General features: G+C 39.6%; 1 protein-coding gene across 1 annotated transcript; it reads left to right on the top strand.

Moving 5' to 3' along the window:
- Nucleotides 1-1,630: 1,630 nt before the first annotated feature.
- Nucleotides 1,631-26,054, top strand: LOC105841718 (uncharacterized). Its single transcript, XM_021348395.3, has 9 exons — nt 1,631-3,320; nt 5,185-5,326; nt 5,414-5,542; nt 6,338-6,541; nt 14,445-14,588; nt 15,050-15,105; nt 17,945-18,057; nt 19,311-19,374; nt 23,947-26,054. Exons 1-9 carry the CDS (start codon nt 1,804-1,806, stop codon nt 25,058-25,060), a joined length of 3,483 nt encoding a protein of 1,160 aa, XP_021204070.2. The 5' UTR covers nt 1,631-1,803; the 3' UTR covers nt 25,061-26,054.
- The last annotated feature ends 1,621 nt before the right edge of the window (nt 26,055-27,675 follow it).

Here is a 27,675-nt window from a genome sequence, read left to right as displayed (position 1 = left end):
ATACCAATTCATCGTCTTTTTGTGCGTAGGTTAGTGGTAGGGCATCTCTTTTTTTATGATTGAAAGATTACTGATGGCCCGAAGGCCTTTCCAGTTTCACCAGGACAGGTGGGCGAGCAAAGGCTCGACCAGGAGGGGTGGGACTTGTTAACAACTGCCCGAGTTCTGCCGAGAGACTGCCGCTTCGCTAATGAATCAGCTACTACCGGATAGGAATCGCGACCTGCTGAGAAGATCCGGGGAGAAACTCAGCGGGTTGATGAATGGGTTAGATTGTACGTCGACCTCTTTGTCGAGTTCGATGAGTACGGTAACCGGGGTACCTAAGCCTGCTCCTAGTGTTAGAGCTGAAGGCGTGATGGTAGGGCATCTCGTGAGCCCGCAAGTGTAGGAACCACCACGCTGTCTATTTCTGTCGCGAAGCTGTTCCAACTTCCGATTTGTACTATAGAACTGAGGGCTGAGGCACTCATATCTCAAAGTCAGTGACGACATCTACATTCTTGACGATCGATGCTCCGTAAACCAATCAACACTAAGTGAGTCATGAGGCAGCTTCCATGGTCTAAGCAATAAGAAATGTTATTGTGTAAGAATTACCGATGACAACAGTATTTTATAGATATTAACGAACAAAATTGTTGTAAATACAGCAACTCTCGGCAATTTGTTTTGTTAGAGCGAGCGAACTATGATTTAAATACTCACCTTTTTGGGTGTAGACCGCTAACGAGTCCTTGGTCTGCCCGATCGTGACCATTGGCCCTCATTGATGACACGACATGAATCACCCGCCTCTGTACTGAAATAAAGCTTATTCTACACTTCAATCTGAAACACTTAACGAGTTTCTTTAAATTTGTTTTATATGCGTAAACGCTAAAATAAAACAAATACATCTTAGCAATTCTTCATACACGGCTTTAATTTTTTAATGGAGTACCTAAAAATAGTCGTAGATTTTAAGCTGGATATTATAATACATTAAATCATACCATTATAATGTAGGTTTATGAATTTTGATACGTATCAACCTTTATAGGGGCTAGCTAGAAGTTATCGCTCGATTCCGTAATTAGAATTTAGTTATTTGGGTTAACTGTCGTCTACAGGGTTTCTACTTCGAGAAACATTTACGAAGGGAAATTAACGTGGTTTGACTGTGAATGTTAGTTATGGGATTTCTCTAAGAACATTTTCGTTTTTACGAAATTTTCTAATTAACAAGTTTCATAATCATTTATTTGGATTTCATTAAAACTTTGTATTTACACTTCCCTACCATACTGTGTTATTATTGTCATGTTTTTAATTACCATAAACGGACCGTCTTTCTAATTTAAACAAAGTTCCGCAAATCTGCGATGTTCCATGATTAATTCTTACACGAACGACATTAGCAGACGCAGTTGAGTATCGAAAGATTACCAAAAACAACTTTTTTAACCGAACTATCGGAAACTACAGTATACGTTACGTCACTAAAAAAGTCTCAAGAAGTTGATTGTTTCAATGAATCTCTTCTTGGAATCAAGTCTCACCTAAGTACATTTCAAAGTAGTGTAATAAAACGCCTACGTAATATGTAAATAAGTTCGTCGTAGTATGCTAATTACCGTATATTCACGTAATTGTTGATCGTAGAGGCTATGTAGACGACACGTAGTCTCTTTATGCGAAGGTGTGTACTTTCATCGATTGGTCAGGAGCGGCGTGGCTTACCGTCCGATCATTAACCCAGTTGTGTGGCGCTAGGCGCCCTGGCCGGGCACGCGAGCTGTCGCCGCGGCTCATTCCGGCGCCATGCAACTGCCCGAAACACCGCCACCGCCTTTGGCGCCTCTTTGGGACCGCGTTTTGCGAGCTAGAGCGCTGCCTCCGGATTTGGACGTCGAGCTCCTGTATATCGCCATAAGGGATAGACTCACCCACCCAGAATGGGAAGTCCGATTGCACGCACTGAGGGTGCTTGCCGATCTACTGCCGCTGTCCGGGAATGCTCTGGCGTTTCCCTTCGATCAAGTGGTCGACAATTTGGGCCATAGTTCGCCGAACGTTCGGAAAGCCGCGCTCGACGCTTTGAAAGTGTTCTGCACTCATTGTGAAGATCCGGAATGTGCTGCCCAGGCTATAATGGACAAATGCTCGCACCAGAACATCAGGCCACATTCGGCAAACATTGAAATGAAGTTAAATGTCGTGACCGGATTAATATTATCGATACCTTCCTTGATAGGAATATTAAAACGAAGAAATCATGCATTAGATATATTTCCCATTTTTCAAACTTTAGGCGAAAAATTATTTGATCCTGTACACGCTGATGTGGCTCAACGATCCTTGATCAAATTGAGAAGAGTCTGCGGGCAACGGGATTACATGATGTGCTTGTCAAAATTAGACCGTAGAGTACATGAGAAATTTCGCATACTCTGCGAAACTTACGATGAAGATTCGTTGGATGTGTACTACGCGCCAAGGAAAAACATTTTCAGGGATAACAATAACCAGCAGTCGTTTAAGTTAAATCACGTATCTAACAAAACTGTACCTACTCCTTTGAGGATATCTGCAGAGTCCTCTTCGGATGACTCTTTTGCGAGAATGTCTTTCTACAATAACAACTTCGCTAAAGTTATTATCGAGACTGAAATAAAATTCGACTCCGATACTGCGATCACGATGACGGTCCTCGAAGAAAACGAGACTGAGTCGGAACTGAATACAGTGAGTGAGGAGGATTACGACAGCTCCGACATGAATATGCTAAGGTACAGCGACGGAGATTCCGAAGACACCGACGTGGTAGTGAAAAGGGTACGGTTTGGTGGTGAAGTAGTGAAAATTAGAACTCCCGACAGTGAAAATACGACCACCGATGACGACCACAAAAATAATCGAGCCATCACAGAAACTGATAATGTTGAAGTAATTTCAACTAGGACCATTGATACCAAGACGAACGATAACCGTGAATCATTGGAAAATTCACAAAAAAAACAAACAAAAAGAAGTGGCATTCCACTGCCTGTGATTCAGAACACAAATACCAATAAAAACTCATCTAATTACAACAAGTCGAAGTTAAAATCGAAGTCTTTGAGCGAGTTGTACGATTATTTTAAAACGAAGAACGATGTTGACGGAAAAACCAAAGAAAATTCTGGGTTTGCTTTAACACTCTCAGAGATACATTCTCCGGAAAAAGTGCCCAGTCCTGTGGGAACACATAGGGAAGTCGAGGTGCTCCATAATTTACAACGGAGTCCCGTGGTGTCTCCGAGGCGACAACAGACACAAGTTTTTCTGGAACAGAACGGGTAAGCAATAAAATTTGGAACAAAGTAGTAGTCTAAAAAATTGTTGACAAAATACATTAATAAAAAAATATATATACATTTTTCATTGTATTAGGGAGATTTTTCCAGATTTTTTTTATTATTTGAAATCAACCAATTTTTCTATGACAACTAAAATAATACAACAAGAAAAAACCTTATTGACTACACTTAAAATACACCCCATAAAATTTGTAACGTAATTTTAAGTATAAAAACTGAAATTGATACATTCTCGTAGCTGCGACTTTTCGTAATTCGTAATTAAAAAACATAAACGGATCTCTTAAAGATCAAGTATTTTAGTAAGATAGTAGATAATGGTGTAAATAGTATGGGACTACTGATATCTTACCCCTGGTTCCAATAGCCATGAGAAAATGAATGCAACCTACCTTGAAAAGTTCGATTGAAATTTCGTCAATTTGACTATTATGATCTATCATTTGAGCGGCAACAATGGTCTTGAAGGAAATTTCAACCTGTGTAGATTCATAAAAAACATAAAATGTCCCTAAACTTTTATTATAATGTTGTTATATTATATTGTTATATTAGACACACGATTAATGAGAAAATTTGGTGCCTGAAGGGGCAGGGGCAGGGGCTGAGTGGTTTACACTACAGCATAATTGCAGGACGTGTCTTCGATACGAGTCCACTACGAAAATATGTATTACAGTCGCTCAATCGATTGGAATAAAGTGGACTAATCTATACTAAGCTATTTGAAGTAAAAGTTTCAATAAGAGTAATTACTCCAACCCACTGAGTACCTAGCCGAATCTTCTCACTAAGTCGCGATTCCGATCCGGTGGTAGATTCTGCGAACCACTGCTCTTGCTAGGGCCAGTGCTAACAAATTCTCTCAGATTGAGCCCGTCGGTTCACCTACCCGTGCGGTACATATCCTAGCCTAAGGGGTACCAACGAATAGATAAGGGGAAAAGTTATTAACAGCATTAACCGAAACACTAATTTCGTTGCTCGTTGTCCATCATTATTATCTAAATCAAAAATAAAACAGTTTAATAGAAAAAACCGTCAATCTGTTTTTGTTTTTCAAATAGACACACATTTCACTACATATTTCACGTATAGGTACGTACCTACATAAAATCGATTTGAAATGCTTTATAAAATCATAATAAAAGTAGCAGACATAATTGTAAAAAAAAAGAATCATTATAATGAATCAAAGTCGACTTGACGCACGAAATGTGAAGACTGTAATCAAGTTCACGGCTGGCACCCTGTAAGCATTGTACCGACATTGCCCGCTGCCAAGGACATTGACGGTGGCGGCTTTAAGGCCATCTTAGCCCTTTTCAATTATCGGCTCGAACTTAAATAAAAATGTATTCATCACTTAAACAATTATCTAATCTATACTAATATTATAAAGCTGAAGAGTTTGTTTGTTTGAACGCACTAATCTCAGGAACTACTGGTCCGATTTGAAAAATTCTTTCATTGTTAGATAGCCCATTTATCGAGGGAGGCTATAAGCTATATAACATCAGACCCATACAAGTGGAGCACCAATAAGGAATATTTCAAAATATTTTCACTTTCTACGTAAATGAAGTGAGGGGTAAAATTTTACGTTAAAGTAAAGCTAGGTATTTAAATTTGTTAACCAAAATTTGTATAATACTATTCATTATTTATTCTTATTTATTAATAATATTATTCTTTCACTACGAGCACTCATCAAATATATATCTAATTGTCACACTCTCTTGGATTTGCTAGAAGAGATATTTTAACGAAATATGCAGTGTAGGTATCCGTTCATAATTTTCTCGTTACCTCTTGTATGTTATGATTTCCTGTTTGTGTACAGATTCATCCTAAATCTGTTATCGTCTTCTCATGCTGATGAAGATCTGTTTTCTCCGAAACCTTTAACGCCACTTCAGCCACATTACGACTGGGAGGATTTGAATATTTTACCTCAATATGTTTCCGATCAACTACACAATACGGTCAGTATTCTAGTTAAATAAAAGTTGAAGAATACGCCCAGGAGTGAAATACCATATGATATACAGATTGTGTTTATGATAAATTAGGCAAACTGGATAGCAGCAGTGAAAGCGGCGGATCAACTCCACAGCGCTCTGCTAGACCCGGAGAATGTAAGACGAGTTGAGCCTGCCGCGAAATCGCTGGTGCAACACATGTGGGCTCTTAGTGACGCGGTAAGCAGTCAAAGTTTTTTTTTATGAATGAGGTATTACTGGTGGCCCAGAGGCCTTTCCAGTTTCACCAGGAAAAGCGGGCGAGCAAAGGCTCAGCCAGGAGGGGTGGGATTTGCTAATAGCTGCCCGAGCGCCTCCAAAGGGAACTTAACAACTCAAGAGCAATTGCTTCGCGAATGAATCTACTACCGGATCGGAATCGCGACACGCCGAGAAGATCCGGCGAGAAACTCAGCGGGCTAATGCATGGGTTAGGTTGAAGCAGTCAATGTTCACACTAAGCACCATGTATCGAACACCAACCCAGCCGCATCGCTCGATACGAATGTACCGCGCGCATTGAATGAATGAATGAGTGATTTATTTTATATCAGACAGCAAGTCCATGTGGATACATAGTATCCTTGAAACAGGCTTAAAATTAACAAAACCAATCAAATAAAAAAATACATTTATTAAAAATAATTATCAGTTGAATACATTTCAAATATTCCATTCAACTGATACTTACTTCCAACCAACCATTATTATTATTTAGTCCGCAAGTGAAACATGGTACAATGGTTCAAGTACCAGCAGTCATAACGGTCTGTTACTGCCTTCAGGATGCTGTTAGGGCTGACCCGGACCCGGCGAATCAGGGATGTGCACCTTTTCCGCATGCATTACCCTTTAGGATGAATTCAAAACCTAATCGGATTTGTACCTACCTGTTTAGAACTTTTTCTATTCAATCTAGATTTTATAAACATATACGTCCATAGTTCTTGTGGACAGTAACTTTGCGCCATACAGGTGTCAGCTGCTAAAGCTCCCGCAGAAGGTGCGGTGTGTGCTTTAGTTCGGGCAGCCAGTAACGACTGCGCGCGACACCTGCTGCCCGTCCTCGTCGCCAGGATGGCCAGGGAGCCGCTGCCGTCTGCTCTTCCACATGCCATGCTCCAGCGACTAGCCTTGCATCACTTAGTCGACCTTATATTTGATCCGTCCATGATTGGCGTAAGTGAGAGCATCATTAAAACTCTGATATAATTAATAATAGCATTGGGCCATGGTTGAAGATGTCTTCTTTTTTTTATTGATTAGGTGGGTGGACGAGCTCACGGTCCACCTGATATTAAGTGGTTACCGGAACCCCTACACCTCTACAACGTAAATGCCGCCACCTATCTTGAAATAATAATTGAACACCATTGCATCGCAAGATACGAATGCATTATTGGCCTAATGCATGCATTGCAATGCATGCATTAGGCCATGACGACTTCTAATTGAGTAATCTCCTGATATTAATATTCAACATTTCGCGTTCGGAAGACAACGTATCTGAATAATTGAGAGAGCATAGAGATGCGTCGGTAGAATGGATATTTTCTGATCACTAATGTAACTAGTGTGACAACTGAATAATTTCCAATGAAGTAGTATTGTACATTTCACAGTTTTACACACACACGATTTTATCTAGACTACCTTCGATGAATAGATACTTAATAATAATAATAATAATAATAAAGATCATTTATTGCCTTTCACATCATAAAATGAAATACAAAAAAAAAGAAAAGCAAAAAAAAGAGAAAAAGGCAAAAGGAGGTGGCTCAGCTATTGCTGTTCAAGGTTGATAAATTGAACAGCGCTGATTTTCAGTCACCCCCGTTTCCCTTTGGTTCTTTGCGGGAATGAAGACTCCGTACGTGTGTACATACTCAGAATATGATATAAATTAGTAAAATTAGTAAATTATAAAAATTTAAGAAAAAACAAAATAAAAAACAAATTAAATGGTGAACCCGAAAACAAAACCAAAAATTTAAGAAAAAAACAAAACAAAAATCAAATTAAATGGTGAACCCGAATACAAAACATAATAAGCACACAGTAATAACAACCTGTGGGCAGCTTAAAAAAAATTATAAAAATAAATAAAAATTTAATAAAAGGAAGTTTTCACAAGCTAGGATTAAATTAGTTACTATAAATACTATAAATTAGATTAGTTTTTGTGAGTCCAAAAGAAATGATTTTAAACGATTAATAAAGCCATGCTTTGTTACAATGTGACGAATAGGTGGAGGGAGATCATTCCAGCAATGCGTAGCTGCGTATTTAAACGCTCCCCGAAAAGCAGCTGTTCTGTATTTGGGCGTCAACAATGGCTTAACAGTAGCTCGTGAGCCATACCTGTACTGAGTACTTCTCCAATCCAACTTCTCATACAAGTACCTAGGTTCATGTGTCGAAATCACTCCAAATAGTAAGACTGTTAAGTGCAACCTTCTTCTAGCTGCCATTTTCAATATATTGTGATCATTTAAATAGGGCGTTATGTATCCTCTCACGGGAATGTCAAAGCAATACCTGGCACAGGCATTTTGAATGCGTTGTATTAATTTTTCAGTTCTCGAGAGTAAACAGGGACCATAAACAGTATCACAGTAATTTAATTTCGACAAAACTAGACTATCGATAAGCAACTTCCTAATGGGTACACTGACGTACTGTCTAAACGAGTACAGAATCTTCAGTCTGTAAAAACAAGCTCTTAAGTTCTTTGTAATATGGGCCTCGAATCGCAATTCGGGATCAATTGTCAAACCCAAACTGCATGCTAACTCCACCCGATCAATTTCCTTACCAGAAACAGTCACCTTAGGATCGAGTGATAAAATCTTTGCTATCTGAGATTTACTGCCTAGTATCATGTATTTAGACTTAGAGGGGTTCAGTACTAAGGAATTCTGTTCAGACCAAAAGACAATCCTCTGCAGATCCTCATTGATAAAACTGACAGCAGAAGGGGTATCTCCAACATCAAAAGAATGGTATAATTGTACATCGTCAGCATAAACATGATATTTACAATTCTTGAAACACTGAATGATATCTGCACTGTACAAAATAAACAACAATGGTCCCAGGACAGAACCTTGGGGAACGCCTCTAGTAATCGGCTTAGAAGTAGAGGTTAGTTTAGTTCCATCTTCTTTCCGTATTTGTACAAATTGCGTTCTACTCGACATATAACTGCTAAACCATTCCACAGCATTATCAGAGAACCCGTAGTGAGTTAATTTTGCTAAGAGTAAGGCAGTGTTAATTGTATCAAAAGCCCGTGAGAAATCCAGCAGCGTCAGTATCGTACCCTGGCTCCTGTCCCGAGCCTCAAGAATATTACCCACAATGTCAGTAAGAGCAGCGGCCGTTCCTCGGCTTTTTCTGAAACCCGATTGAAACTCTGGAAGAATGTTATTTGATTCGATATATGCCGCTACCTGTGAGTAAACTACCTTCTCCAAGATCTTGGACAGAAAAGGCAACACACTAATAGGCCTAAGATCTTTAAAAGCTTGAGGGTGCGTGACTTTCGGAATAGGGCTAACCACAGAACATCGCCACTGAGCAGGAAATGTATTTGTATCAATGGACTTATTGATAATGCTAGTAATCGCCTCCAATGTTGAAGGCAGTGAGAGCGTTATCATCTCACCGCTTATCCCGTCAGTGCCTTGAGCGTTGGATTTAATGCTGTTAATAATCTTAAGAACCGTATCCTGGTTGACAGTTTTAAGCGTAAACTTTGGAGATGTGTTAGAATACTCAAAGAATGAGTATCCTGAAACGTCAGAACTACAGACCCCGGGTACATCCAGAAAAGCTTCATTGATAGCATTAGCGTCATTAAGGTGTTCAGGCAATGCTTTCTCCTGATGTGACGGAATCACATCAGATTTCAGATTTTTCCATAACTTTTTAGGGTTTCCGAAGTTGCTATTAATATAATTGTTGTAGTAGGTCTTTTTTTCCGATGCTAAGACGCTAGCTGCCTGCTTCTTAAGGTCTAAATAATACTGCTTATGACTATGAACCTGAGTTACATGTGATCTATAGCGTGCAGCATCTCGCAATTTAAACAATAATCGGACATTATCAGTAATCCAAGGAGTGGAACGTGTTTTGAATTTCAGGGTTTTGAGCGGAGCATGGAGATCGTACAGGTACAGAATAAACATAGAAAAGGTGTAAACCATCGTGTCAACGTCATCCAGGAGGGTGATGTTCGACCAGGGTATTATATTTAGATCCTGAGTAAAGAACTCCTCTAAGATATTTTTAAATTGACGGGAAGTTATCATTCTAGACATTGGTCTTTCCTTTCGGATCAAAGTCTCACATGTGACAAAAGCATGGTGGCCAAGCTCGGGAATATAATCAACCCCGACATCATTAACGCCAACGTCAGTACAAATAACATCCAACAAAGTACTACTACCACTCATAAAGTGTGTTGCAGTCCTTACTATTTGCGAGAGACTGAAGTGGCTTAGAAATTCATTTATTTTTTTTGTTCTAGAACAATTACAGTCCAATAGGTTTACATTAAAATCTCCGAGAAGCACTATATTGTCATAAGGAGCCATAGCACCAATACTTTCGGTCAATCCCTCTAGGAAATTTTCCAGATCAGACCAAGGGGGGCGATATGCAGTGCCTATTAATAGCTTTTTCCCGCAAAAATTCACTGTTATCCACAACTGTTCAACATCCAAATGTCCGGGGTGCTTACACACTCGAGCACTTATATCAGCTCTGAGATAAAAGGCCACCCCGCCACCACGACCACCCCTTATACTAACTGGTCGAGGAATATGCTTGAGCCTGTAGCCTGGCACACAAGGTGCACGGCCCTCCTCCCCAAACCTAAGCCAAGTCTCGTTTATAGCCATAACGTCAACAGAATGGCGAGCCATGGCCAAAAGAAATTCGTCCCGATTTGTAGACAAAGAGCCTGCATTCAATAGACCAAACACTACTTTCCGGTTACGTACCATTTATAAAAGTAAGGCAATCAGAACGAGACATGCACAATGTGCGCAGAATGTGTGGGTGTATCTGGAAAAAATCCTTTAATTTATCAGTTTTAATGCTATTACTGTTTAAAAAGTTTTCATTCAAAACGCTTAGCAAGACCAAACTATCAAAATCTGATAAAGAAGAAATGGTATCAGTATTCAAATTCAATCCAGACACCCACCCAGACCAGAGAACACCACAATAACTCCGCACAGTAGAAGTATAATCATTAACGTATATAAACTCAAAAGATAAGCCACAAATCATTGCGTTGTAATGATTTGAAAAACAATTAAAATATTGATTAATAATGATAATAATAAGTAATAGCAAATACAACCCATAACAATAAACAAATCGGAACATTGACATGTTTATAAATAGTAGAAAAAATGCAAAGCACATAGTATCAGTTTCTGAAATAAAGTTATACTTAAACATAGGAAAAATATTGTACATAATAATTTTTATCAAACTGTATCCGGGCCAAAATGCTTCTCCACGTCGGCCTGAACTCTGATTCTGAGCGCAGGAGTACCATCACCACGACGAATATAAATTCGTCCGTCCTTGGTCCAGACATACTTCCAACCTTTATCCTTTCCCTTTTGACGGGTAGTACCAAACAGCTTGCGGTTATATGCGGACAAACGTTCATTTAAATATACAGTACGGACGGGGCCAGGTACATCTAAATCAGTAGTGGAGAGGTTACGGCGCACGCGGGCTCCCTTCAATAGTGCATCGCGAACCGAGCGACGGGCCAGTCGTACTGATAGTATACGAGGACGATTGTCGTTGCCCTCAATGAAATTGCGTCTTACTGCACCAATCCGCTCCGCGTGAACTATGTCGCGCATGTCAAGTTTCACTCCCAGTTTTACCGCCACAACCTGGACTAAATGACAAGTGCTTTCTTCACGAACTTCCGGCAAACCAATGATGTCAATATCATTCCTGAGCAAGTCCTGATCGCGTTCACGCAGCTGAATGCGAAGTTCAGCCACCGTGGAATCCAAGTCAGAACCTGCTGCTGTTGAGACGATCTCTGCTAGACGAGCCTCAAGACCAAGCACTCGGGCTTCCACCGCGTCGATGCGTCCATGACAAGACTTGAGGAGCTCCTTAAACTCAGCGATATCATTTCGGCACTCTCTCAAGTCAGTTCTTAGGCCCACCAGCTCATCCTTAAAAGATCGGATTTCTAAACCAAGGTCGACACGAGACTCCAGCGACCGATTCATCGTATCTGCATCAACATCTCCCTCGCTCGAAGTGTGATGCACCCCGACAGCTGTCAACCCTCGTACAGGAGTTGCCGTATTATCCCCACGGGGTACTTTCGCTGAGCAACTAGGGCAGATCCAGCCCCGAGGCGCAGCGCCCGTAGATGGGATTGACACGCATCCTTTATGGAAGATGTCACTGCATTTACTACAACGCGCACAGTCCGCGGTTGACAAGAATTTTCCACATGCTCCACACTTTGCCATTGTCTTGTGGTTTACAGATGGACAGCAGGGATAAAATTGTATTGTAATTAATAACTTGTGTGATTTAATATTTTGAACTGAATATATAAGAAATATAAGTATGCTTTTGTTTTTTTCTTGGTGTGGGTACCAAAACTTTGTAGTATTGAAACTAAACAGAACTTTAGGTTCGTATGTAAGTTTCACGATGAATATCCTTGTTGTAAACAGTCACAAACACTATATTAATAACGTTTCACACTATTAACGCAACTTAGCCACAATAAACACCAGTTTTACCATTTATTTAACAAAAGAATTACAGAGCTAATCAGTACACTTAACGTAACGTAATAGAACTCGCATACTTCGCATTTGTATTTGCGTAACACCACTGAAGTAGGAAACCTATGGAAATGAAACGTCAACAAAAAATTCGTGCCACTGTGACGTCATCTGGCCACAAAACATGGCGGTTTTAGTGCTGCCCAGAAGATTTGAATGTTAGTAGGTTTTATCGATAAACGTTCTTGACTTATTTTATTTTAAATATTGTTGAGTATGAATGTATTTGTAGAATTTATACTTTAATAGGAATTAAGTATATTGCAAAGATGATGTGATTTAGATATTATGTGAAATCTAAGACGAGTTCGTGCTTCAAATTTTCCAAGTAAACGATATGACGATTTTTAAAATTTGCTACACTGATTTTATAAAGTTGTCGTTTGCCGCAAAACATAAAGATATGGCACAGTACAGTGCCATCAGCCCATTTCTAGCAGGCTGAATGTTATCGTATTTTGAGTACGTGTTTTTCTTAGACTATTACAATCTATTTTAATTGTTTTGCTGACTCTAAAGTCCGTAACAGACTACCGCAGTGCACCTCAAGGAAGGTGCACCGCACCATTTGAATCACTCTCAAATGAGAGTGATTCAAATTTTAAACTTATCAAGGGACCGCCTGATAAAAAAAACACCTACAGAACATTTATTCGTTAATGAAATTACAAACGTCATTCCTTGTGACTTCCTCTCTAAAATCACTTAATTAATAAATATTTAACGAATTTACAATAATATTTTACTCACTGCGGAATAAAACTATTTTATTTAAATATTTCCGAAGAGATTTTGTCGGTAGCCTTTTTCCCGAAATATCTAAACAGAATGTCTAAATATGTTTTGATGACATATTTTAAAGAGGTATTTATGATTAGTGTCATGATGAATAGATTCCGACCGAAAAATGGTGTCCGATATTTCGGATTCAAATATATTATTATACGGATAAGGCCTCCATAATGCATTTAAATATATATAGATAATAGTTTTGGGGCATCGACCTTCTTGAGATCCTATAAAATATGTTTTAATTAATATTTTTGTATGTTTTAAGCATGATAAAATTAGAAATTTTATATAAGCAATCATATTAAATCGATATCAAAGTCAATAAATAATGTACAACCCAAAACAGACGGCCGAACTGACGTGACAATGACATTTGGCGCGCTAAACATGGCGGATTTTCGGCCTCATTAGACGGAGACGGAGACATTTACGTATATTCATGTTTCATTTTATGTACGCACTGAAATACTGTTATATTGTTTTCCTGCGAGTTAAAGTGCTGAGTAAGAACGAGATAGATATATGTTTATGTGTGTGCCTTCAAAATGGGTGCTATTTATATAAGCAATTGTACGTATAGAACAATATGTCGTGTCCCTACTATATAGGTCTATGCGTAACACACGTTGCAAATTCCAATCACCTGAAGTTGTATTTTACCACCTAGAGAGAGTCTTAAGGTCAGAATCCCCAAACCATAAAAAGCTTCAAGCTTCAGTGATTGATTTACATATAAAATATATACTGTCATTAAGAAATGCTAACCACCAACCATTGCGAACTCAAGCAGATCGCAATTTTGATACCAGCATAGATTTTTCAACCACTTCCACCTCCCACCACCCATCCACCTTCACTTATACGGTCGATGGACCCTTCAAACATTTAATGAATGCTTTGCGGCATAAATATTGTTACGCGCTTGGGTTCGGGATAAATAAAATTCTACCGAAGTACAAATTAACACTGTATTAACATTTAGAACCCTTAACGAGCACTTTAAAATTCTCAATTCGCTTCTTCTGCTTCGCTTCAGGTTATCCGTTTGCTGTTTCGCTTCGAGTAGTTCCGGTTACTGACTGACTTGTACCATCTCTGCAACGCTTTTATAGTCGATACAACATCCCTAGAATCATCGAGAACATGCCTCACAAATCGAGTATTTTCGACGTGTGTCTCTGCTATCTCACAATAGATGGCGTTGTACTCCTCATGTGTTCTAGATATTACTAGATCCTTTGATATTCGTTTCGGCTATTCGGTGATAGATGGCGTTACTCTTGCCGGCGTAACAATATTATTTATATGGTGGTTGATAGCAAGTATACATACACCAGGCCCTACTAACTAATAGGTTCCATTGCACGATCCTTCACGAAAATGTATCTAACGTATCTAATTAGATTTCGAGAAATTAAAACACTAAAAATTTTCTATAGGTGACAGGAGACTCTGACCGAGTGCAGAGTGCTCAGCTAAGAGCGACGTTGTGTTTGGCGAGGGCGGCAGGTCCTGCCGCTGTACTGTCTGCTGTACGGAGAAGACTGGCTGGCACAACCAGAGCTGACATCTTTTGTCGAAAGGCAAATATAAACATATTTAAACCACACAAAAAGAAGCACAAGTTCTGATATTCAAAAACATCAAACTAGATTTTGCATTTGTCATTTTTTGAGTTTGATAAGTTACATCACTTGTGTACATGTAGACACGTTTAAAAAATCATAATCGCAATAACATCTATCGAGCAAAATCATTCCTCTTTGCTATAAGAATCCTTAAGCTCTTTATTTGATCCATCTATCCAAATAAATAAATGATTACCTAATCGGACACAAATCACACGCGGTCGTTTGGCCCCAAAGATTTCTTTTATATATTTAAATACGTAATAATAAAACATATAATAATTATATAAATATTAAACACCCGGACAATAAGAAAACAAGCCTGTTTGTAATACGAGTGTTTGTCCGCTGTTAGCATCAAACACAAGATCTTGGGCCAAACAGTCAATTCATATGTAATCCTTTTTTCCAAACAGCTTCGCGAACGTCTCAGCAGACCTGTAGAAAATATAAAGCCAAGTTACATAGCCAGGTATTTTATGTCATTTGTTATTCAATAACTCAATCCCGCTTTGTACTTAGAATTGATGTACGTTCCTTGTTGTGTCATGTCCTACATACCCGATGCGGTGGACCGAATGGTAAACAGTCGACGTCGCCCTAAACACGTCATTACCGATCCTCCCGATCCATTAATGGTGCTTTTAGGTACCACAAGCAGCGGTCACCGTCCTCGTCGAACCCGTTGCTTGCGACGAAGGGCTCAACGAGTGAATTAACCCATAGACACAGCCCACTGAGTTTCTCGCCGTATCTTCTCAGTGGGTCGCGTTTCCGATCCGGTGGTAGATTCTGCGAAGCACTGCTCTTACTAGGGCCAGTGTTCGCAACAGTTCCGGTTTGAGCTCCGTGAGCTCACCTACTAGTTCGATGAATCTAGAATAACACCTCGAGGTCACTAGAATAGGTAGGGAAAAAAAACCTGTCATAAACTTAGTTGTGTCGGGACGGATTCAACTGCCCAATCATCACCCTATGTGTTATAGTAGCGGGGTCTTCTGCAGTAAGGGTATCTATGGTAAATGCTAAATTACTATGGTTGGCTACCAAAGTAGTAGATGAAATATATATTTGAAAACATTTTCAACAACTTGGGCTTGGGCTCTATGGGCTCCAGTAACTACTTAACACCAGGTGGGCTGTGAGCTCGTCCACCCATCTAAGCAATAAAAAAAAAACTTCTAAATATCCTTTTTATTCATGTTTAACGAAGTACCGACGTGTCAGGTAAAAATGGGGCTAACGAAAATTATGAACCACCTTGAAATATAAGGCCAAATTTTTGGGAATGCTGCCATCAAATCAGGAAATACCCCGTAAACTTATAATAGGTCCAATTTCCTAGGTTGTTTTTGTTGAAGATTGATTAGCTCACGGCTGGCTGGTATTATATGGTTACCGAAAGCTTTTTTTTTTTTTTTTTTTATTGCTTAGATGTGTGGGCGAGCTCACAGCCCACCTGGTGTTAAGTGGTTACTGGAGCCCATAGACATCTACAACGTAAATGCGCCACACACCTTGAGATATAGTTCTAAGGTCTCAGTATAGTCACAACGGCTGCCCCACCCTTCAAACCGAAACGCATTACTGCTTCACGGCAGAAATAGGCGGGGCGGTGGTACCTACCCGTGCGGACTCACAAGAGGTCCTACCACCAGTAATTACGCAAATTATAATTTTTGCGGGTTTGATTTTTACTGCACGATGTTATTCCTTCACCGTGGAAGTCAATCGTGAACATTTGTTGAGTACGTATTTCATTAGAAAAATTGGTACCCGCCAGCGAGATTCGAACACCGGTGCATCGCTCGATACGAATGCACCGGACGTCTTATCCTTTAGGCCACGACGACTAGCTATCTCAACTTCATCGCAGAAATAGTCAAAACGGTGGCTAGGTGGGTCTTTAACTGACGCCAGCTCTCAAATAGGTGCCAAATAAACAAATAGCAGGAATTTAACTACTTTTTATCGCATAATTTATCTTCGTAGACTATACTTAGTCTGGCCAAAAATACTGTTACAATTAAAAATAATAAAAATTCTATTGCAAATAACATTTATTACTTTTACAGTGTGTTAGTTTAATACATAAATATAAAACAATTTAAAGTATAAAAAGCTTATTCGAAGTGGTCTCCATTGACTGCAATACAGTCCTTTAAACGTTGATCAATAAAAGCACGCACTCTTTCCATGGGAAAATTTTTCACTGCCAATCGTACGGATTGTTTTAGGGACTGCAAATTATCATGGCGTTTAGAGCAAGCCGTACTCTCTAAAACTGACCATAAATCATAATCCAGCATTTAATCGATTAAGATCGGGACTAGACGACGGCCAGTCTTCAGCTCTAATGAAGACCGAAACGTTCGTTTCCAACCAAGACTGCGTAGACCGAGCTTTATGACCTGGCGCCGAGTCTTGCTGGAAGGACCATTCTTGATTATTGAACATGGTGTTGTTAAGGGGCTTCACTACCTTCTCAAGAATGGTATCTTGATACACTTGTGCCGATGTTTTGATACCTTTTTCACAAAAGTATGGCTCAGTCACTCCTTCATAGCTAATACCCCACCAAACCATCACTGAAGTCGGATAGTGCCCACGTTGCACTCTGTCTACTAATTGGGAAGCTTCCTTAGAGCTTTGAGCATAAATACGGTCATTTTGTTTGTTAAAATGTTGCTCAATTGTAAAAAAATTCTCATCCGTAAACAAAATTTTTCTATGACCTCCCTTTGCGTACCGCTTCAGTAGTTGTTTCGATTTTACCATCCTAGTCTCTTTTAAACCAGTACGTCTCTTATAGGCTGCAATCCTAGGTCATCTTTTAAAACACGCGACTTGGTTCTAGGTGCTATCTTCATCTCCCGAGATAAAATCTTTTGCTTTCGGACAGGATTTCTTCGAATTCTTTTCCTTACTGCTTCGACCACCTTTTTCGTACTAACACTACGTGGACGGCCAGATCTTTTTCTGTCACAAACAGAGGAGGTCTCATTGCACCTATTAATAGCCCGGTACACAAACATTTTACTAATACCAAGCGTATGGAGAGTTTAAAAAATTGCATTAGGCTCCATACCTACTTTGTGTAATGCAATCACAGCGATTCGGTTCTCTTTATCACCCCACTCCATTTTAATATCGCAAAATATTGTACAATGTATTGGCGCCAAAATGAGAAAATTCAAAGAGCAATCATATAAAAATGACAGATTCGATTCCAAATTCAAATGTAATATTTTGTTTATTTTTAATTGTAACAGTATTTATGGCCAGACTAAGTACTATAGGTTGTTATTCAGGACTTCACAGTTGCCGGTACCCGTGCGGCGACGTGCGAGATCTACGCCGCCCCCCGTGGGACCGCCCCCTCCGCGCCGTCTCAGGCCGCTGCCGGACTCTGCCCCCTTGCCGGGTCAGTATTCATACACACTATTGACCCGACTTTTGTTGCACCCGATAACACAGATGAAACACATTCAATATTGGACACAGACTTCGTTCAAAGAATAGTTATATTGAAAGGTTCAGGGGCGGGGGGTGTAGATTTTGTTTTTTTTTTATTGCTGACGTGGGTGGACAAACTCACAGCCCACCTGGTGTTAAGTGGTTACTGGAGCCCATAGACATCTACAACTTAAATGCGCCACCCACCTTGAGATATAAGTTCTAAGGTCTCAAGTATAGCTACAACGGCTGCCCCACCCTTCAAACCGAAACGCATTACTGCTTCACGGCAGAAATAGGCAGGGCGGTGGTACCTACCCGCGCGGACTCACAAGAGGTCCTACCACCAGTAGATGTCATATTCGCAATTGTTTGGCGATTGAAATGCCAAATTCAGTGACACGACTATGCCGGAGCTCAAATCCCATGACACCTACTAATGTTTCTAAAGAACTACGTGCTTCACGCATTTTCATGAACGATTTCTGCGATGCAAAATTTTGAAACTTTCTGTTCGTAATCTTTACGTTACATGTAACTTTAAGATTACGAATCATCATCTGTCTACTTACCTACATACGTTATTTAGTGAATTTTATAAAGTAACCAATACTATACGTGTGTATAGTTAGAATACCAATGACTTAATTTTTTTTCTTTTTTTTGAATTCCCATGTTTCCCAATGTTTTATTTATTGCGTAGATGAATCAGTACACGGCCGATGTAGTAAGCTAAGTAGCGACTAAGTAGCCTTCGGAGCCTTTAAACATCAATGCATAAAACATAAACGATAATGCTGCCACTGGCGGTAGGACGTCTTATGAGTCCGCGCGGGTAGGTAAAACCACCCTGCCTATTTCTGCCGTGAAGCAGTAATGCGTTTCAGTTTGAAGGGTGGGGCAGCCGTTGTACTGTTAAAACTGAGACCTTAGAACTCATGTCTCAAGTTGGGTGGTGGCATTTACGCTGTAGATGTCTATGGGCTCCAGTAACTACTTAACACAGGTGAGCCGTGAGCTTATCCACCTATTTAAGCAATAAAATAATAATAATAAATCACCCTCAGTTATGAAGTCGATATCATAATTGCAATGTATCACTAACAGGCTCCAATTAAGTATTTCGTGGCTATAAATATGAAATGGAATTCTACAAACACTTTGCCCGTTTTTGCCTTTTTGCCTTTAATTATTTAAAACAAATTGCTTTTTATTCAACAGGTGTGATTCAACCAGGCAGAGAAATCTTTCTGAAGCCGTTGTCACCAATCACATTCGGCGAGAGGTGAGTTATTCTTAGGCTTTAGAATGAGTATAGCAAAAGACGAAAAATGAATACGTATCTTAATTTTTACGCGATAAAGTCATTATTTGCTAAGCCAATTCTTAACTGTACAATAGTTTTTTAGCGAGCTTTATTATTATGAGCCCGCAATCTAAAGCGAAGTTCGTTCGATCGCGTCACACAAGAACGCGTGGCATTGACCTCGTGACATAACGTTCGCGCGTTTATCTGACTACAAAAAACTGTCAACTTAGCACCTGCAAATTCGCTAAGGTTATACGAACACTACAACTATGTGTGGAACCCGTGAAGTTGTTAGCATTTTTTTTTATTCAGCAACACTAAAGGCGTGGCGTGACTAGATTTTTCTAGTTTACTAACATTTATTAACTACATAACCAACTAACTTTAACAATGTTAATAACAGCTAAGTAAGTTTTATTATAATAAGTAAAAGTAAAATAATGTATACATATCAATAAAATTAGTGTCTGTTTGTAATATTGAAATAACCGCTTTTTACTACATGCATATGAATATAACATTTTTTACAATTTTTGTTTGTCTGTCTGTCTGTTCCGGCTAATCTCTGGAACGGCTGACCGATTTTAACGGGAATTTTATAGATAGGTAGCTGATGATATAAGGAGTAACTTAGGCTACTTTTTTAGACTAGCTTCGCCCCGCAGCGTCACCCACGGTCTGACAATAACCACGGGTAACATAGCGGGGCTTAGCTAGTAAATAATAATAAAGCTTACGTGAACCATTTAGCTGTTGTGATAAGATTTTGGGTGAAAAAGCGAATGAGCCATAGAGATCAAAACATGAATGTCGTCACCTACCTTGAAACACGAGATCAAATTCTTAATTGTATGGTATATTCGCTGTACCGTGACTGTTTCGCGGCAGAAATTTGCAAGATCTTGGTACACACCTTTGCGGGTTTATAAGACGCCTAAAATGGCGTCTAAAAATAGTACTCCTGGGATATAAAGAACTTAGGTACATATTTGTAAAAATCACATGGCGCACCAGGATTTCTCTTTAATAGTTCTGCGTATATAAGAAATACAACTAGACAATAGTATCAAGCGGTTCGTTTATCTTCTTTTTCTATTCTATTCCAAGTACACGAGATCACGTCATTTTGGATCCTCCCGACCCCCTATTTAACGGTGCTTTTAGGTACCCCAAGCACCGGTCATCGTCCGTCGCTTGCGACGAAGAGCTCGACGAGTAAATGAACCCACAGACAAAAGATTCGGCAAGAAACTCATTGGGTCGCGGTTCCGATCCGTTGGTAGATTCTGCAAAGCACGGCTCTTGCTAGGGTTCGTGTTAGCAACAACGTCAGGTTTGAGCCCCGCGAGCTCACCTACTAGTTCGGTGAATCTAGAATAACCCCTCGATATTACTAGAATACGTAGAAGAAAAAAAACAAGAGGACGGGCTGTAATATCAATCGTAATTTATTAATCCTTAAGAAGTTACTCTGAAGTATGTACCTATAAACTTTATATTTGAGAAAGACCATAATGTAACCTTTTATACTAGAATGTAGACTAGTAGATCTCCATTACTTAATGAAATATTTAATAAATATACGAGGTAGTCAAGCACTATGCGTAACCGACATAGATTAGACACAAATAAACAATAACAGCTGTAATTATATTAATGTCAAGTTTGACGTTTGAGTGTGGGGGTGGGCACCGGGAAATATTGAACACTGGCCTTGAGTGTGGGATCCACGCAGCTGGACTATACTCTCTAACCTTAAAGAAATCATTAAAGAATATAATTTTATTATTGTGTTTAACATCAAGTATCGATTTAGAATTAGCCGTGAAATAAATAACGACCATACGATTCTGTGATTAAGAAAATAGGTTGCATTTGAAATATATTTATTATTCACTTACTAGAGCTAATACAGCTTATTACATTAAGTGATACCTATTTAAAATTTATGTTATAAAATTTTACTTTCTACTTCATATTAAGGACTTGATTAGACCTACATAACGGCAACCTTGAAGCAGACGATTTGAAAGGACAGCGTTATACAAAAAAAGTGATTTCAGCTTCATGTTTTAAAATGGTATCCACATTGTGATGTCTCTGTTACTCAGTTAAAAACAGATTGGATTTGAGCCTGATCAACGAATTAGTGTAATAGAAAAATGCAAATTAACCACATACTACACTAGTGGACCTGGTGGTAGCTGTCCTGGTCTGAAATAAAAATTTGAATTCCAAACTAACTGAATCCATTGGATACAGTTGTATATCAATTAACAAAAAAGTTATCCAAATCGGTACGAGCGTTTAAGAGGAGTTTAGTGAGAAACCTAAGAAGACTTGTCTAGGTGAAGATTCCGTCGTGATTCCATCTGAAGGCCATAGACGATGGAATCTTCATCATCATCAGTATGATGATGTCGCCAACCACCTTGAGATATGAATGCTAAGTCTCAATAGTCTTGTACATATACCTATATTTTGTCTCATTGTTTAAGCCGAAATGCGTAACTGCAAAAATGGTTAAATAGGTGATACCTCCTCGTGCGGACTCACAAGAAGCCATACATAATTATTAATTCATCGTTTTGATAGCGGTAAAATTAATTAACTAAAACATTTCGAACATTGAAAAGGTTAGATTGGTCAAATGTAACGTCAAATGTTGGTTTCATTATTCACGGTTCTTATTACTTATCCAAAATTACGGATATTGTAATGCTTAGTCATTCAGTTTGGTGCGAAATTCATGGTATCGTGGCAACGTTAAACTGGGTTTTGTCACGATTATGATAAGTTTATCGTCTCGAACTTCACGTTCTTAAGTAAGAAACTGTTCTAGCGATCGTCAACTTTGTAAACTCCAAATATGTTAGTGTCTAAATTCACTATTTGGGAACTTATTTGATAAACATTCCTACTATTTGGTAAAAGGGAAAATGTGTCATAATCTATATAATAATATTAATACGTGAAGCAAAAACTTTGTATTCCTTTTTACGAAAATTGCGCGGACGGAGGAGTATGAAGTTTTCCACATTTATAGAGAATATCAAGAAGAAGTGCACGATGCTAATATTTTTTTTAAATAATGCATAAAAGATACCAATAAAGAAAACATTACACACACTACATACCATGTATTTGACGCACACACGCATGCATAATATTTATTGTCAAACTTTTGTCTGTTGTCAAATTGAGAATAGTTTAAATATTGTTTGTCTTTAATCATATTTTTTTATAGTGTAGCCTTGGCGAAATTTGTGATTATAGAACTATAAAATACAATCATAATAGTGTACAAACTTACAATTCCAATTAATTATAGTCGAATTTCGACTACTGCGGAACCTCTAGTACTTAAAAATATGCTTTAAAAATAATCCAATCAACATCTTAAAGATCAGATTGTTCTATACGAGTATGAAGCTACTCGTATCACATACAGGTACTAAATACTTACTAACATTGTCTGAACTTCGGTTGGTAGTACTGGATGGCTCACCTTATTTCACGACCTGATTTTTTCAGTTGTTCCTTAAATTCTATTCTGACACTTGGTTTACAAAATTATCCAGGGAGATTTGAATAAAGTCAACCTCACGAACAGTTATATTTTAAACAACATTAACATTAGCTAGCTAAGCCAAACATTAATAACTACATGAATACATGATCAATTTTTACGAATATTTTTTTAGTGGAAGCTAGAAAATGATTTTAATTTAAGAAGTATTTATTAATTATATCATATTATAATTGATTTTCCTCTTGTAAACAACGATAGTTTCTTGTTATTTCAATGTGTGCCATGTATTGCCAGCCGAAATAATAGGTACGTAATGGCGTGACACGAATGACCCACATTTTGAAACGTTTAAATTATTAGCTTGCCTACATCCATTGAGGGTGATGGTGAAGTACGGTCTTCGTGACCCATATATTGTATCGTTGGATCGTTCCACTTTCTAGAAAGCGAAACACGATTACATTTCGGAAATATAGTTTATGTCACATAATGTGATTTGATTGACATCAGTGTTTTTGATTCGCATTTTTTTTTGGATGTAAATGATCAAAACGATCACGGGTTTCATCTGGTTTTATTGAGTTATCAGAACTAATAAAAATCACAGGGTTTAATTAATTTGTAATATCATTCTTCAGTAATTCAATCAAGTAAATATGGACTAAGATTACCTATACCGTCAAGAATTGTTCGGTAATCGATTATTTGACGCTACATAGACTGCGAAGTGCCAGGCAATCTGCATATTATTATGCAGGCATGTCGATTAGTGAGCACTGGAGCGGAAGTGTGTAACCGGGTAGCGGTGTGAAGCCGAAGGGCGCGGCAGTCACCAGTCATGCGGTTGTGCTGCTGGGCGTGCGGCGCCGTGCAACCCGCCACATCCACCCTCCCACTCGACCTCGTCGCCGACCTACCCCCGCACACCCGGTACCCAAACCCCACCCATCGTGTCTTCAAACTAACCGATACAAACATATCTTCATGTATCAATAACCATGTTATTTTGTTTATAGGGAACCCAGTTCCGTTGTAGCTCTCCCTCGAAGCGAAGGAATTTTGAAATCGAAGTCGTCGTCGTCGATTGATTCTGGAAAAACAATTGCGGCAGAAATTGTCGAGGAAGTGACGCCGTCCCGATCTGCACCGCCGACACCATCTCGATCGCCGTCGATCCGTGTGGAAGATTATTCTGAAAACTCGAACGTTTCGCCGGTCAAATCGAAACACGACTCGAGGTCCGCGTCAGTAAAGAGTGTGACCGGATCACGGATCGAATCAAGAAACTCGATCGAAAGTCGAAGTTTAGAACCGAATGCAGTCAACAGACCCGATTCGCCGAACTCGGTTCACAGTGCAGAAGCGTCACCGACGTCGAATCGGAGCCGGACACCAGGACTGCCCAGCGAACCAGTCGAAGTATCGACATTGACCCGAGAACGGGACGTGCGAGGAGCCCTTGCCGAGTGCATCTTGCCGCCGCGCCATGAAGACTGGGAAGCGATTGTGACTGGACTCACGGAAATCGAGAGGCTAGCGGTTGACGAAGCTGCACGTGCGCCCGCCTCCACATGGCGCGCCGTGACCCGCGGAGCCACTGCTCACGTGAAGTCGCTGCGATCACGCGTGGCGCGCGCCGCGTGTCGCACGGTGGGCGCGTTGTTCGAACACCGCGGTCGTGTCCTAGAGCCTGAGCTGGAGGAGACGGCGGGCGCGTTACTGGAGCGATGCGCGGACGTCAACAGGTTCTTGCGAGCGGACGCAGCCGGCGCGCTGTGCAGCGTGGCGTGCGGTGGCAGCATGGCGCGTGCGGGCGTGGCGCTGGTGCGGCGCGGGGCGGGCCACCGCGCGGGTCCGGTGCGGGCGGCGGCGGCGGCGGCGTTGGTGCGGCTGGTGCGACGCGGGACGGCAGCTCGCATCTTGTCCTTGTCTCCGGAGCCGCGGACGATGTTGCTGCGGGCGGCGGGCGAGCTGTTAGCAGATGCCAGCGCCGAGGCGCGGCTACACGCACGCCAGCTGTGCCTTATCCTGTCTGAAGACGTACGTTTTCGACCGCTGCTGAAAGAGGCGATGCCACTTTCGCGATATCGAGCCGTCGAAAAATTAATAGATAAACTTCAAATACCGTAACGTCGAACGATTTGAAGTGTACGTCGGTTTCAGTTATATCCGCTCTCGACATGTGAGACTAAATACCACTTGTGTCGTGATAGTACCTACCCTAATTTTGGTGAATGTACAAACAATTTATTACGTAAAAAAATGTTTTTATATTGTACATTTATTGTTACAGTGCCCACGATTTAATATCGCTTTGTAATCTTATTTTTTAAATTGTCTTTAAGGTGAAAATGTGATTTATCGAATTTGTATCGACGACTGAACCGTGCGAAAGGTATTTTTGTAGTAATTTGACACGATTGATTCTTATTGATTGTTCAGAAATAATGATGAATAGTAAGTATATTACAGTCAAACAGGCATTTAAATCTAACCGCGAATCTTGTAAAATTACAGTAAATAAATAAAAGAAACATCCAGAAAAAAATGTTTCAAAAAAAACTGTCCGGTTTACGCACAGCGACATCTTAAGCTTATACTTATTCATTAAAACCTTAATGAACTGTTTCGTTTAATGATTTGTCTGCGTAACGTGCCTTGAATTTTTTTTGCATGTTTCTTACTTAAATGTTTAAGAAAGCATGTGCCTTTAACACATGTACTAGTTGTGAGACCATCAAGTATTCCATGTCATATTGTCAGAGGTTAAATTAATAGATCTAGTAGATCTAGAGATCATATTAGAAATAATAGATAGATACCTACATTGAGCTAAACAAATATGTGTATTTATATCAGTGGATAGATATGTCTATATTATTGTTGCTTTTGATTTCAGCGAATACAAAATAAGAACGGGGCTAAAAAAATTTATTATAAGTTCGGCCAGTCAACTCAAATTCCGATTTAAATTATTTTAAATGCTTGTTCGACTGAACTATAAACAAACGACTAGTTATCCTCCGTTAGAGCGACATAATTGTAAATGAAATAAAAAAAAAGTTTTATGGACTTATACTGTATAAATGATTATCATGAAATAACAAGACTTAACTCAATATAATGTTTATTTATTTTACAACTATTCAATTTTGAGAGCACTAAAACTTCACCTCCAAGTAAATTAAGTTTTATTATCCTTTAAAAAGAGAAGTTCACAGACTACACAATGTGAAGCGACCAGTGTGCTTAGTGCGAGTTTCATAACATTCTCGATAGCCTAAAGTTAAGCCAATTTTGTATGCAATTGGAACAGCGCCCTAAAACGTACGTACACGATCCGATTCCATACAAATATGAGCTAACTTTTACGCTATCGAGAACGTTAAAAAACTCGCACTACGCACACTGGGCGTGAAATGCGCTCTTTTTTTTTTCCTACCTAATCTGATAGCCTTGAGAGGCTATTTCAGCGTAACCGTGGCTAGCAGGTGAGCTCACGGGGCTCAAACCTGACGACGATGCTAACACGAACCCTAGCAAGAGCTGTGCTTCGCAGAATCTACCACCGGATCGGAAACGCGACCCACTGAGAAGATTCGGCGAGAAACTCAGTGGGCATCGGCGCTCCATAACAGATATACAACAAAAGGAAGGTCTTCCACCGAGCGGGGAAAATCGTTCGGTGGACCGACGCGACGCGACGGTCCGAATGTTATTGTTCGGAACTTGTATTTATGCAAACTTATCTTGCAAATATCTTGTATTCTATGACAGCAGAGCCACCAACATGAAGCCTTAATCTCGATAGCGTTGGACTAATGGATATCCAAAATGTTCTTAGAATGACATTTCCAATTACTGCAGTTATCAATCGCCCTACTAGTTTTCGAGAAGAGAATTACAGTGTAAAGTAAGTGGCAATAAGATGTTAATACCACTACGTACATTATACATCATCATTTCATCATTCTCCTGCCATTCTCCCAGTCACCTGGGGTCAGCGCAACATGTTTCCTTCTTCCATACTCTTCTATCATATACCATTTCTTCGCTCACTCCCCTCTTGCCCATATCGTATTTCACGCAATCCATCCATTTCTTCTTAGGTCTACTTACCTCTTCCTCTATATCCTTCCACATTCATAGTTAGCACTCTTTTACCAACCTCATTTTCATTTCGTCTCATCACATGTCCTTACCATCCCAAACGCGCACTTCTCCGCTTCTCTGTCATAGGTGCCACTTTTAGACTTCCCCTAACATATTAATTCCGTATTCTATCCATTCTCGTTACTCCACACATCCATCGCAACATTCGCATCTCTGCTGCATTCAATCATCACGCGTATACGTACGTACCTACATTATACATATTTTGATAAATAGCAGAGTAGTCACTTGTCAATCCTCAGTAGATAAAGACTACCCGCGAAAAGGTAGAGAAATGAAAAAGTCGTTAATGATCCCGTAAAAGACCTAGAATCTATTATTTAGGTTTTACTTAATCTCTGTGTTTCAGCCAGACGAAATGTCGTTATACCCGTCCATTGTACCATCACTATGCTTATTTTTACCCCGAAACAGCATTTGAAGGGTGAACTAGAACAATTATTATTGTTAATAAACTTATTCGGAAAACAATAATAAAAGTATAAACATACAATTTGAACCCATTAACTTATTGGATGACCTCGTTGTCCTTCATCTATCAACGAATAAAAAAGGCAGCCAAAAGTCAATTT

This window comes from Bombyx mori, chromosome 12, assembly GCF_030269925.1.
Source record: "Bombyx mori chromosome 12, ASM3026992v2".
Lineage (NCBI taxonomy): Eukaryota > Metazoa > Arthropoda > Insecta > Lepidoptera > Bombycidae > Bombyx > Bombyx mori.
Note: the sequence above shows the minus strand (reverse complement) of the source record. Positions and strands in the feature narration are given on the sequence as shown.

Coding starts and splice junctions, on each gene's coding strand:
- LOC105841718 (XM_021348395.3), top strand. CDS start 1,804: ATGCAACTGCCCGAAACACCGCCACCGCCTTTGGCGCCTCTTTGGGAC. Junction 6,542..14,444: donor TTGATCCGTCCATGATTGGC/GTAAGTGAGAGC, acceptor AATTTTCTATAG/GTGACAGGAGACTCTGACCG. Junction 14,589..15,049: donor CTGACATCTTTTGTCGAAAG/GCAAATATAAAC, acceptor TTTTCCAAACAG/CTTCGCGAACGTCTCAGCAG.